At 44.6% G+C, this 13,105-nt stretch overlaps 3 protein-coding genes across 4 annotated transcripts in view; all 3 read left to right on the top strand.

Moving 5' to 3' along the window:
- The window catches only part of LOC134396320 (7-alpha-hydroxycholest-4-en-3-one 12-alpha-hydroxylase-like), a 319,750-nt gene that overhangs the window by 31,297 nt on the left and 275,348 nt on the right, over positions 1-13,105 (top strand). The window lies entirely within an intron of this gene.
- On the top strand, positions 3,950-12,073 carry LOC134396340 (5-beta-cholestane-3-alpha,7-alpha-diol 12-alpha-hydroxylase-like). The gene is made up of 2 exons (XM_063122809.1): positions 3,950-3,965; positions 10,424-12,073. Exon 2 carries the CDS (start codon positions 10,446-10,448, stop codon positions 11,985-11,987), a length of 1,542 nt encoding a protein of 513 aa, XP_062978879.1. The 5' UTR covers positions 3,950-3,965; positions 10,424-10,445; the 3' UTR covers positions 11,988-12,073.
- The window catches only part of LOC134396300 (7-alpha-hydroxycholest-4-en-3-one 12-alpha-hydroxylase-like), a 63,278-nt gene continuing 62,812 nt past the window's right edge, over positions 12,640-13,105 (top strand). For both annotated transcript variants that reach the window (XM_063122760.1, XM_063122743.1), the window contains exon 1: positions 12,640-12,720. The gene's annotated coding sequence lies outside the window, so the exon portion shown is untranslated. The remainder of the gene's footprint in view (positions 12,721-13,105) is intronic.

Below are 13,105 nucleotides of genomic sequence, written 5' to 3'. Positions count from 1 at the left end.
CATGGAACTGGTTAATGCTGAAGCAGAAATGGCTATGATAGATGTAAGAAGCTTTGGGTTTGGAACTGCAAAGCCACCTCATGATATCCAGTTCAAATACCGATTGAGAGTCTAAGGGGAAAGTCATTTAGGCTCAAATCCTCTGCACAGTGGCCTGGAGTCAGCCCTTTTGATTACTTCCAAGAAAATATGCATAGGATTGCCCCATCAAACCTGGCTTTTATTAACAAAGATATGGTTTCGCAGTTAAACTCAGGGTAATTCTTTTTTTCCTAATAAAAATATTATTCTATAAATATGGAGTCTTTGGGCATGTCTAGACCTAGGGAGGGCATGGAGAGGTTCCCATGATATGATGATCGGGAGATGCTCCTTCTCAGTCTACACGTGGCACATGACATCCCGGGAGGAAGAAGACGTGACATCTGCCATTTTTGTTTTGTTTTTGGTATGTGTGTTTTTAATCAAAAATGAGTGTACAAACGCTGCATTGAAAAAGTTAGTTGTTAGTGTTTGTTTTTTAAAAAAATCTTGCCTCCCCTCCATCCTTATGGGAATGGAGCACCTGAAGAGCTCTCATGTTTATTCGCGAGGAGCCGTGAAGAAACTAGGACAGCTGCCCACACGTCCCATGGTCTTAGGACAATCCCAAGACCACGGGAAAAGTCAGGATTAAAGCTGTAAAAGGAGGGATCATCCCTCCCTGCCTGGGAACCCCTGTGCATCATGTGGTCACACAGGGATGATCTCAGGGCGATCACCGGGACATCGCCTGATCTAGACATACCCTTGATCATAATGCAGCCTGAGGGCAAAGGGATTTAAACCTGGCTTTCATAGTTATTTTGGCTGGCAGTTATTTACTTTGTGAAGTTCAGAGTGGAAGACATTTAAATTAAAAAAAAAAACAAAGTTAATATTAAATTTATAGACTGTCAAATAACTGAGAGAATAAAAAGGAGGTTCACCTGGCATCTGAAAGAATATAGTGTAGGTGCCAGGAGAACCTCCCAGGCCCCCTAACCGGTGGCTGCTGCGATGTGAACTCACTGGCATTTGTTGGTTGCTTTAGAAAAATGGGGAGAGATGTGTTTCGGACAACGTCCAAATCATGAACCAGATTTGGGGTTTCGCTTTCCAGACTTTTCCGCTCCTGGCTTGTGTGTTAGTTGCCCCATTCAGGTGCACAGCCGTCTCGCTCATCAATTCGTTGCCATGGTTTTCATTGGGTTTGATCTAGATTTAATTATGTTTAGAGTAGACTCATTAAATGAATGGGATGGGTAAATCTATCAGTTCTCTTATATTTTAGCCAAGAACATTTAATCACAGTACGTTTAAGCAATCTCTATTATTCAGAGTGATGTTTTATTCACTTTTGTAAATAATTCCCTTAATAAACAACTTGATTTTGTTCATTTTCTGAGGCTGTGTTAACATGACGGGTTAGCTAGACCTAAGGTTTATCGCTGGATCGTCCAGGGGTCAAACCTGTTCATCTAGGTGATACACAGGGGATCCAGTGCTCATTTAGGGGCGAACCCTGGATGACCCCAGGATAAACCTAAGGTCTAGCTGTGGCCTAAGTCACCTTAAATAGTATATATACTTAAAGGTGTGTAAAAGTGAAAGGTTTTAACGTTGTGTTGCCAATGGCAGAAGTATGCATTATACCGAGTGCCCTTTAGGTCAAACTGATTTGTGTGCCAAAATATTGTCTTTTGTATTTGCGAAAGATAATCAAAAATTGATTGTTACTTATTCTTGCAATTTATAATAAAATTAGCAATTTCAAGTTTTGCGCTTTTTATTTTTTCTACAAAACACCTGTTCTTAAAAATCGAAGTTGGCATTTTTTTTAGGGGTGTATGAAAATAGCACACCTTGCCTAGGGCGAAAAAATTCTGGCCCTGGCCCTGGTGCCAAGCCTTCCCTATCTCCTGGAGCAGCACCTGCAGGTTATCAGTTTAGCTGGAGTAGCCAAGGTCGTGCTAATTTCAGTTGTGGAAACGGCGTGGTGAGGGAGGGGGTGCCAATGACCAGAGTGGGGCAGAGGACATGGCGACAACAGGAAAACCCGGTTGGGTACAGTGGCGGCAGCAGGACAGTGCAGCTCGGAACATCAGCGGCAGCTGCGGGACAGGGCGGCTGGGGACATCGGCGGTGGTAGCAGTACACAGCAGGTGTGGACAGGGAAGGATTGGAGGCCAGGGGAGGTTGTGGGGGGGAATCCGGGGCAGGGGGGCAGGGTTCCTATTTTATTTTTTAAAAAACACCCCTACCTTTTCCAGTGGTGCGCTCCTGCACACGTGGCCCCTTTAAGGAGAAAAAAATGGCGTATCCGATGGGGCTTCACTCGGCCCCGTCGCGTCTTACGTGTGGACGGGGCCTACAGGACACGCTACTTCTCGCATGGCCTGGCCCCTACTATACAGGTAGGTCTAGCAAGGCCCTTAGAGTGAGAGACAACAGAGGCTGCACAGACAACCCAGAGACCCCTATTGTAACTTAGTCCCATGGTGCTGGCATGAAACGCAGGGCATTAGGAAGAGGGTCTCAGAGTTGCATGTTTGTGCAGGAAGGAGACAGGAGTTCAAAGTCTGGATGTGCGAAGTGGTGCCAACACACAACCCTTGAGAAGCTAATGTATATACGTGAGGAGTGTGAATGGGCAAGGTAGTGTTCACTGCCACAACACCCACCTTAATGTTAGAGTAGAGAAACTTGTGACAATTATACACAAGCTTCTTTAAAAAATTGAAATTTTAAAAAGCCAGCCATCCGGCTGGTCAGTATCAAACCCTGTTAACAACCACAGCAGCTTGCAATGAGTGAAGATACAGTCAGAAAAGATATTTGAGGGAAGGGGAGAATGTAACACACAGAGTATAGCAAAAGCTTCAAAGTACAGCAAAACCTACAAAAATAGGAGCGGGAGAAGTTAATTTCAGATACATTGAATCTCTCACTTGTTCTTTATTTCAGTGATTTGAACATTAAGGTGTTATGTAGAACAGATTTGTCTTAAATGTGTGCTGTAAAATCAGACATGTGTCCAAGGCTATGTTCGGGTGGGCACGCCCATTGGTGCTGGACATGCCCCCTTGTGGGGCGACCATGTTGCCCTCCTCTTTGGTTTCCAAAATATGGTCACCCTAGTATAGGATAGAATGTACGAGATCTTCAATATGTCCTGCATCTCTTATGCAAAAACGCTCTTTCGCAGGTCTATTAGAAAATCTTCCAGCCAGATACTCAGTGGACATGGTTTGACATCTGAGCTGGGTAAAAACATGCCTAACAGGGCAAAAGGTTCATTCTTGCAAATAAGTAGCCCTTTTATGATCTGTTTTGATTTTTGTATACCAAGTAGGAAATCGACAGGTTTTTAAATTCTATTCAGAATCTCTTTTGGCACCCCTTCAAATTAGTGCATGGAAGTGAGACTCATTGCATGGAACAGAATTTACTTCTGAGTAGACCTGGCTTGGGTTGAATTGAAAACCAAGCAGCAGCAATGATCAAATGAAGAATAAAAGAACACACATACACACACTCAAAGGAAGTCAGTTGTTATTTGTAGGATTATTGTGCAGAAAAGGAGAGGAAACTCTTTCCCTTGCCAAGGTTCCAGTCAGCTTTGAAAGGAGGAGCAAGACACGACTGAGCATACTTGTATTATGAACTAAAATGGCCACCTTATACGTTGTAATATTTCATTCTGGCACATGTACATGTCAAGAAGATTGGTGAAACATTCTTTATACAATGAAAATTACCCATTTATAATGGTAGAATGCTTTTTTACTGTACGACCTTAACTAGAGTGGCACTCCCATGCCTCTTTAAAGAAATATGATCTCTGTACAGAACAAGGAGGCAGACTTCCAAAAGTACATTGCACTCTGCTCTTAATCAGAGGAGGGAGCTTAAACTTCACTCTTCTGAAAGCAAACCCATGTGACGTAAGTTTTTCTTCCACATCTTCACTTTCTCTTTATATTCTTATGGATAAATTCCTGGAGGAGAAGTCTAGCCTGATGGCTCTGTGCTACCTCTGGGATCAGGAGCAGTAAGCCTGTATATACCAATGGCTAGGGAACATGGGCTGGAGGGTGCTGTTGCATTGTGGGTCCTGCTTGTGGGTCCCTGGTCCACAGCTGGTTGGCCCCTGTGTGAACAGAGTGCTGGACTAGATGGACTCTCGGTCCGATCCAGCATGGCACTTCTTATGTTCTTATGCTTAGTTCTGTTTGGGCCATTTCTCCCCACCCTACCCTACGCGCACATGAAATCTATTGCTCAACAATTCCAAGGGGTTCTATCCTTAAAGGCAGCCTAAAAATAATTTAAAATAATACAGTTGTCGTGTAAAATGTTCTTGAATCTTGAATCTAATCTGCTTCTGAAATAATCATGCTTAGAATCCCTATACAGTACTGTGTCGTGGCAGTCTTGCCTAGTGAGCTGGTCTGCCAGCTGAACAAGAAGTCTCTTCAATATAATTGTTCTTCTCTTCGATTTATTTATTTATTGCATTTCTATACCACCCAATAGCCGAAGCTCCCTGGGCGGTTTACAAAGAAGTAAGTGATGAAAATCACAGTAAACCTGAAACAAGCCAAGTATCTGCATACTGATTTCCCGGTCAGATTTCATTTGTGTGAATGTATGTTTTGGGTGAATCTCGTGGATGGGATCCAGCATCCAGGGCATTGATTGGGCACCTCTTCTTTGTCTTGTCATACTTCACATATTGGTTTATGGGTTATACAACCAACTGAGCAGCAACAAAAATGTCTCATTGGCATGTGTTGCGTTTGCCACTAGGGAAATTAGGGCTGTGCTCTGCTTTGGTTTGGTTTCTAGAAGCGATATCGGATTGGCCTGATTCACCTCCGCCAAAGGTGGAGACGGATTGGGTCAGGGTGAAGTGAAGCATTATGAAGCGGGTCACCCATTTGCAGAGCAATCTGCTTAGTCGTGAGGCTCCACCCACCATTTTGGAAGCTCTTTTGCTTAGGATTGCATTGGGCGAAAGAACAGCTATAACTTCTTTGTTTTTAAAGCTACATCGCTGAAACTTACTGTGCTTAGAGAGTGGTGATTGGGGGTCATTTATTTCGATTTTCAGAATTTTTCATTGTATGGTTTGCTTGCTATTAGTTTTTATAGAATGGGTAAAACAGGAAGGGGGAACATTTTTTTTAAAACGATGAGAGGCAGATTCAACTCCCAATCGTGATGATAATTGATCACCTATGTGAAGCATCCTCCAATACCAATGTTGGAGGGGAGACTATGCCAGAGCTACCAAGAGACAGTTTTCCTTTTTCTCTCTACATGGAGAGAGGAGGGTATTTCTGCAGCTGCGTTTTGGAGGAGATATAGGATTTAGATCAGATTGGGTTGTTTGTTTGTTTGTTTCTGACTTTTTGCTTAGCTTTCCTTTGCTTTGTGTTTTGCCTTACTTTGATTTATATACATTTATAATTCTTCATTTGGAGTGTTTGTTTGTTTCCCAACTCCCACCCCTTCCCCCCGTCTTTTAAACCCTGTGTTCTGTGACTCTGTTTGAATTCATTTTCCTTCTTCTATAGAAAAAAAACAAACAAAAAATACCAAACAAAATCTATCCTCTCTTTCTCTCTCTCTCTCTCTCTCTCTCTCTCTCTCTCTCTCTCTCTCTCTGTGTGTGTGTGTGTGTGTTTGTTGTGACTGTGTGTGATTGTGTGACTGTGTTTGCTGTGCACTGCTTGTTAAGTGCAGAAAGCATTTAAATAAAGTTTGGGAAAAGCACACACTCGTGGTGAAAGCAGTGGGCAAGGCAATGCTGGCACCAGTAAGCAGGCAGCCTCTCCGGCTGTGAAAATTGAAAATGCAATTCCTTGGCTGGGTGCTCATCAACAGAAGCAGGAGAAGAAGCAGGCAGACGTGCCCGCTTCTCCAACTTGCACCCGCCATTCACTTTTTGAGGGTGGGATAACTGCCCCTTTGCAAGAGGCAGGCAGAAGCAGCAGCATTAGTGCCATTGTAGGAGGAGGAGGAGTATCCCCAACTTCTTCATTATTGATTGAGGGGAGCCCGCTGATGGATCTTTCGCAAGACATTATAGATGAGGTCCTCAGCACAGTGGAGGGGCAAGAGGAGGAGGTGGTCCTTCAGGATGTGGGTGATGAGGAGCAGCAGGCCGAAGCTCTCTCCCCAGTATCCAAGCCCTCTTCCACTGTTACCCCTGCTTCTGTGGCGACACCTGAGAGCGTAGGCGGGTAGTTGGTGTCACCACGGAAGCGAAAGACAAGCATGGTGTGGGACCACTTTAAGGTGGGAGTGGATTCCCGCTTTGCTGTCTGTTGCCACTGTAAGGCTTCCCTAAGCGAGGGTTCAGCTACAGGGCATTATGGAACCAGCAGCCTCAGGATGCATCTGCTGTGGCAGCAGCAGTTGATCTTGCTGGGGGAAGTGGCGGGTACTTCCAAGGCGACTGGTTCCAGGCGAAAGCAGAAGGCTGCTGCTGCTGGCGCTCTAAGCTCTCCATCTTCCATCCCCACAAGGGTTAGGCAGGCAACCCTCGAGGACATGGGGAGGGGGAAGTATGGAGCCACAAGTTGGCATTTTCCCACGCCCACCCAGATCACCGCCTGCGTCAGTGAGATGGTGCCGTTGGACGACCAGCCATTCAGCCTCGTTGGAAATGCAGGCTTCAAGAGGCTGATGGCGCTTGTGGTTCTCTTCTACAAGCTGCCATGTTGCACCCCCCTTAGCAGACGGGTGGTGCCTTCCCTGTACTGTTCTGACTCCCGCAGTCCACTGGCTCTCATTTGGAGGGTGCTGAGTGTTAATTTTTACTTTCTCTGGGCAGAAGACACATGGGACGTCGACTGTGCAACATAGGCCTTGTTGCGGTTTTAGAAGTTGGGTTTGAGGCTTCCTTCCAGGAGCAACGTAAAATGTGTCCCCTCAACTGTCCTTGGATTTTGCTTCACTAAGGTCAATTGCACAGAGTCAGGTCCTTGGGCTGCTCCTATGTAGACTCCTGGCTTCGAGAAGCTACCTCACACTTCAACTCGTGCCACTCATTCACTTCACCAGCCCTTTGGAATTGGGCTGTTGTTCTCCAACAGGAACGGGAAGTATACTCCCCCAGAGATCTATGGCTTACCTGTGCAATGTACCAGCCCCTTAATGCCCATCAGCCTGCCTGCCTGCCTGCCTGTGCCCACCTGTGCTTGCCTGTGGCCGCCTCTCGGCCTGCCTGCCTCCTCTGCCTGGGTGCCATCATTGTGGAGTAGCTGGATCTACTGGAAATTACACCCCCAGAGATCTATGGCTTACCTGTGCAATGTACCACCCCCTTAATGCCCGCCAGCCTTCCTTCCTGTGCCCACCTGTGCCCGCCTCTCTGCCTGCCTCCTCTGCCTGGGTGCCATCATTGTGGGGTGTCGGGATCTGCTGGGACTGACTTCCCCAGAGGTCTATGGCTTAGTCATCATACATTGTGTAGCACCTCTCTGCCCTCCTGGTGCCTGGGAGATGTAGATGTGATGTGTGGGTCAACCCCACAAGCCTATGGCATGCTTGCTCCCAGCGCTTCTGGGGCATAGCCGCCTGCTGCCTCTCCTCCTCTGTGCCCACCTCAGAGGGCCGGTTTGTGCGTGTCTTGCTTTGACTCAGGGCATTTTTGTGAACCGCCCAGAGAGCTTCGTCTATTGGGTGGTATAAAAATGTAATAAATAAATGAATAAATAAATACATAGTCCTTCCTCGTGATGAAAAGGCAGCTGCATTGCTGCTGCGCTCACCCTGTTTAAGATTTCTTGAAACACCATGTGTCCATTTTTGAACTGTTTAACCTGAGATGAAGATTCTTATTTAGATATATCTTTAAAAATACCCCGAAATCAGGGCATGCTTGGATTTCCTTCAAAATGGGCATGAATAAGGATCAATGTGGAAGCTCTGATGGTGCCCAGTTAGAGGTCTGTATCTGGAAAAATGACAGAGATAACTGCATTTCTGAAAATGGGTTTTTTAAAAAACACACAAAAAAAACCCAAAATTCAGGGCATGCTCGGATTTCCTTCGAAGTGGGCATAAATCTGCATACTTTTAAAGCTCTTGTGGTGCCCATTTTGATGTTTCTAACTTGAAAACTAAAAAAGTTGGAGGAGTTTAGCATGTTCAATACAATGCAATGGGGGGGAGAACACGGAGCACTGATCCGGATCCGGAGCACCGCCTTCTCTTCTACAGGCTAAACACGGCCAATTGTTTCAGTCTTTCTTCATAGTTAGGGTGACCATATGAAAAGTAGGACAGGGCTTTAACAGTTGCATAGAAAACGGAATTTCAGTCATTTGTATATATGGAGAACCGGGTGAAATTCCCTATTCATCACCACAGTTAAAACTGCAGAAGCTATATAGAGTGACCAGATTTAAAAGAGGGCAGGGCACCTGCAGCTTTAACTGGTGTGATAAAGAGAATTTTCACCAGATTCTCCATATGTACAGATGACATCTGCTGAAATTCCATTTTCTATGCAACTGTTAAAGCCCTGTCCTCCTTTTCATATGGTCATTTGGTTTCTATTTCATAGATAAAGAACTTGACATTTATCCTTATTCAATTTCTTTCTGTTGTTTTCAGCCCAGCACTCCAGCCTATCAAGAACACTTTGAAGTTTGTTTCTGTCTTCCATTGTATTAGCTATCGCACCCAATTTTGTGTCATCTGCAAATTTGATGAGCGTTTCCTGCACCTCCTTGTCAAACTCATTAATAAAAATGTTGAAGAGCACTGGGCCCAGGACTGAGCCCTGCTCTACCCCGCTCGTTACCTCCCCCCAGTTTGAGAACGTACCGTTGATTAGCACTCTTTGAGTCCGATTCTGTAGTCAACTGTGAATCCATCTAATAATTGCTCCCTCTGGCCCACTTTTAGCTAGTTTGTTAATTAGAATATCATGGGGCACTTTGTCAAAAGCTTTGCTGAAGTCAAGATATATGACGTCCATAACATTCCCATCCATGAGTACCTGGAGAATACTTTCTATTTATTTATTTATTTATTTATTTATTACATTTCTATACCACCCAATAGCCGGAGCTCTCTGGGCGGTTCACAAAAATTAAAACCATTCAAAGTATAAAACAAGAGTATAAAACCATAATATAAAATACAATATAAAAGCTCAACCAGATAAAAACAGCAGCAATGCAAAATTACAAATTTAAAACCATGTTATTTAAAATTTATAGATAGTTAAAATGTTGGGAGAATAAAAAGGTCTTCACCTAGCATCTTAAAGCATATAATGTAGGTGCCAAGCGAACCTCCTTAGGGAGCTCATTCCACAGCCGGGGTGCCACAGCAGAGAAGGCCCTCCTCCTGGTAGCCACCTGCCTCACTTCCTTTGGCAGGGGCTCACGGAGAAGGACCCCTGAAGATGACCTTAGGGTCCGGGCAGGTACATATGGGAGGAGGCGTTCCTTCAAATAACCTGGCCCCAAGCCGTTTAGGGCTTTAAATGTTAATACCAGCACTTTGAATCGGGCCCGGACCTGGACTGGCAGCCAATGAAGCTGGAAAAGGACTGGTGTAATGTGGTCTTGTCGGCCAGTCCCTGTTAGTAAGCGTGCTGCCCTGTTTTGCACCAGTTGAAGTTTCCGGACCGTTTTCAAAGGCAGCTCCACGTATAACGCATTGCAGTAATCCAAACGAGATGTTATCAGAGCATGGATAACTGTAGCTAAACTATCTCTGTCCAGATAAGGGCGCAGTTGGTATATCAGTCTGAGCTGATAAAAGGTGCTCTTTGCCACTGTTCACCTGTTTCTATCCATAGTTTCTATTTCCTTTTTGTTTCTGCCTTTCCAATTGTATTGGAACGGCCTGTGCTTTGTCCAGCAAAATGCAGCAGCTGCATTGCTGACTGGAACATCTCATAGAGACCATATCACACCCATCTTAAAGGAGTTGCACTGGTTGCCAATAAGTTTCCAGTCCAAATTCAAGATGCTGGTATGATGTTTAAAGCTGTAAACTGCTTGAGTCTTCGAAACTTGAGGGAGAACCTCTCTCTATATCTGCCTGCCCTAGACCAGAGATCTGCCAGAGGAGCCTTTCTCCATGCCCCAAAAATGCAAGATATATGCTATGTTGGGACATAGGAGAGGACTTTCTCTGTTGTGGCACCCCGTCTGTGGAATGCCCTCCCTCTGGGGTCCTGACTGTCACTGGTTTCATTTCTGTGCCAGGTTAAGACATGGCTTTTTGACAGGGCCTTTGTTGGCTAAATCCACCAGCCTGCACACTGTCATATTTTAATTAGATTTTATTGTTTTAAAATGTCATATGAGTTTAAACATGTTGAAACATCATTGATTCATATAAACCTGTGGATCCATTTATTCTTTTGCAGTTTTTCATCCACCACACCAGCAATGACTCTCTGGGAGACTGTGCTTTGCACTTTCTTAGCGTGCCTCTTGGCAACCCTACTTGGCGGACTCCATCAAATAGGAGCATTTCGCAAGAGGAAACCCAAGGAACCTCCATTGGACAAAGGCTTCCTTCCATGGCTCGGACACGGGCTAAGTTTCATTCGGAGCCCTGAAGAGTTTTTGGAAAGGATGCGGAAGAAACATGGGGATATTTTCACAGTTTTGCTTGGAGGCAGTTACATGCATTTTTTGATTGATCCTTCTACTTATGAACCCTTAATGAATGTATCAAAACAAATGCTGGGTTATTATAAATTTACATCAATGGTGGCACGTAATGTTTTTGGCCTCCACTCCACAGAATCTCAGCTACATCGTTTTAAAAAAATCAGTGATAAGTATCTCGGAGGGAAGTATCTACCTGTCCTGAACCAGGAGATGATGGAGAAGTTGACGTCCGTGATGCTTCTCAGCCAGGATTCAGGTGAGGGGAAAAGATCTTGGCGGCAGGAGGGAGTCCTCCACTTTATCTACAAAACTGTCTTCCAAGCCTCTTTTCTGAGTTTGTTTGGCAATGAGCCACACAAAGATGTAGACAGCAAAGAAAATGCTAAGGAGAATGAATTAACCCAAGGTGGAAACTTGTCGGAAAATTTTCAGAAATTTGACCATTTCTTTCCCCATATGGTCACTGGCACACTAGACCCTCTGAGAAAGAAGGAGACAGAGAGATTGAAGAAGTACTTCTGGGACATTCTCTCAGTAGAAAAGTTATACCAAAGGGTGGGCATCAGCAATTGGGTAGCTGAACTAAATCAGCAGTTATCTGAGCCTGGGATTACTGAAAAGACGCGGACTCAATTACAGCTGATGCTTCTCTGGCTATCTCAAACTAACATTGTCCATGCTACCTTCTGGATTCTTCTGTATCTCCTGAAATATCCAGAAGCAATGAAGGCAGTGAGGGAAGAAGTGGAGAGAGTTCTAAGAGAGACCGGTCAGGAGGTCGAGGCAGGCGGCCCCTTCATCAACGTGTCCTTGGATATGATCAAAACTCCTCTTCTGGACAGTGCAATAGAGGAAACTCTGCGCTTGAAAGGGTCTGGTTTTATCTTCAGAACCGTGATGCAGGAAATGGATATTAAGATGGCCGATGGCAAAGAATATACTCTCCGGAAAGGTGATGATCTAGTGCTGTCGCCTTTTCTTGCCCTGCAAACAGATCCAGAAATCCACCCTGACCCTCACACATTCAAATACGACAGGTTTGTGACCCCAGATGGCATAAAAAAGGAGTTCTATAAGAATGGGGGAAAGCTAAAGTATTACAGTATGCCTTTCGGTGGTGGAACTGGACTTTGCCCTGGGCGATTTTTTGCTGTTTATGAAATGAAGATGTTTGTCTTCTTGATGCTGGCCTACTTCGACATGGAACTGGTTAATGCAGAAGCAGAAATGCCTACGATAGATGTAAGAAGCTTTGGGTTTGGAACTGTAAAACCATCTCATGATATTCACTTCAAATACCGATTGAGAGTCTAAGGGGAAAGTCATTTAGGCTCAAATATGCAAAGGATTGCCCTATCAAACCTGGCTTTTATTAACAAAGATATGATTTCGCAGTTAAACTCAGGGTAATTCTTTTTTTCCTAATAAAAATATTATTCTATAAATACAAAGTCTTTGGGCCTGTCTAGTCCTAGGGAGAGGAGGGGGAGGTTTCCATGATATGATGATCGCAAGATGCTCCCCCTCAGTCTACACGTGGCACATGACATCCCGGGAGGAAGAAGACATGGCATCAGCCATTATTATTTTTTGTTTTTTTATCGAAAATGAGTGTACGAACGCTCCATTGAAAATGCTAGTTGTTGGTGTTTGTTTTTTTAAAAAATAATCTTGCTCCCCCCCGCCACCCTTATGGGCCTGGAGCACCTGAAGAGCTCCGTGCCATAGCACCTCACATTTACTTGCCGTGAAGAAACCGGGACAGCTGCCCATACCTCCTGTGGTCTCAGGACAATCCCAAAACCAAGGGAAAAGTTGGGATTAAACTTTTTCGACCCCCAAAGGGGTCACGACCCACAGGTTGAGAACAGCTGCTTTAGAGAAATGGGGAGAGAGGTGTTTCGGACAATGTTGCCGCGACACAGGCTCTGAACAACAGACCTCCCATCTGCCACCACTTCTTATGGGGCGACACAGGCTCTGAACACCAGACCCGGCCGAGGCTACTCCCTGCTCAAGCTAAGCACCGCCGCTTGATACGCCTGAGGTGAGGGATAAAAACCACCTTCCTCCAAACTATGTGGAGAAAGGGGTTTAAAATGGAGAATGGATTTTAATTTATATAATAATACGCTGTGAGTTATATCTGCTTAGGTGAATGATTGTCGGAGTGGGTGCTGAATGTGTAAACTTAAGATGATAAACGCCAAACAGACACGTGGGACTTTTGTGGTAGTTTAAAAACAAAACAATCAAAATTTATTTTTAAAAGTTGTTATTTGTTTCAAACAACAACATTTAAAAACCTTTTTGAAACCTTTCATACAATCCGGTCACTCATTCACATTCGCACTTTCCTTTTTCTCACACAATCACTCTTGAACTTTCTTTATTATCAGTATTGATTAATATACTTCCACTACGGGCACACC

This window comes from Elgaria multicarinata, chromosome 1, assembly GCF_023053635.1.
Source record: "Elgaria multicarinata webbii isolate HBS135686 ecotype San Diego chromosome 1, rElgMul1.1.pri, whole genome shotgun sequence".
NCBI lineage: Eukaryota > Metazoa > Chordata > Lepidosauria > Squamata > Anguidae > Elgaria > Elgaria multicarinata.
This window is presented reverse-complemented; position numbering and strand designations above follow the sequence as displayed.

Excerpts from the sequence above, each read along its gene's own strand:
- LOC134396340 (XM_063122809.1), top strand. The coding sequence starts at position 10,446 with ATGACTCTCTGGGAGACTGTGCTTTGCACTTTCTTAGCGTGCCTCTTG.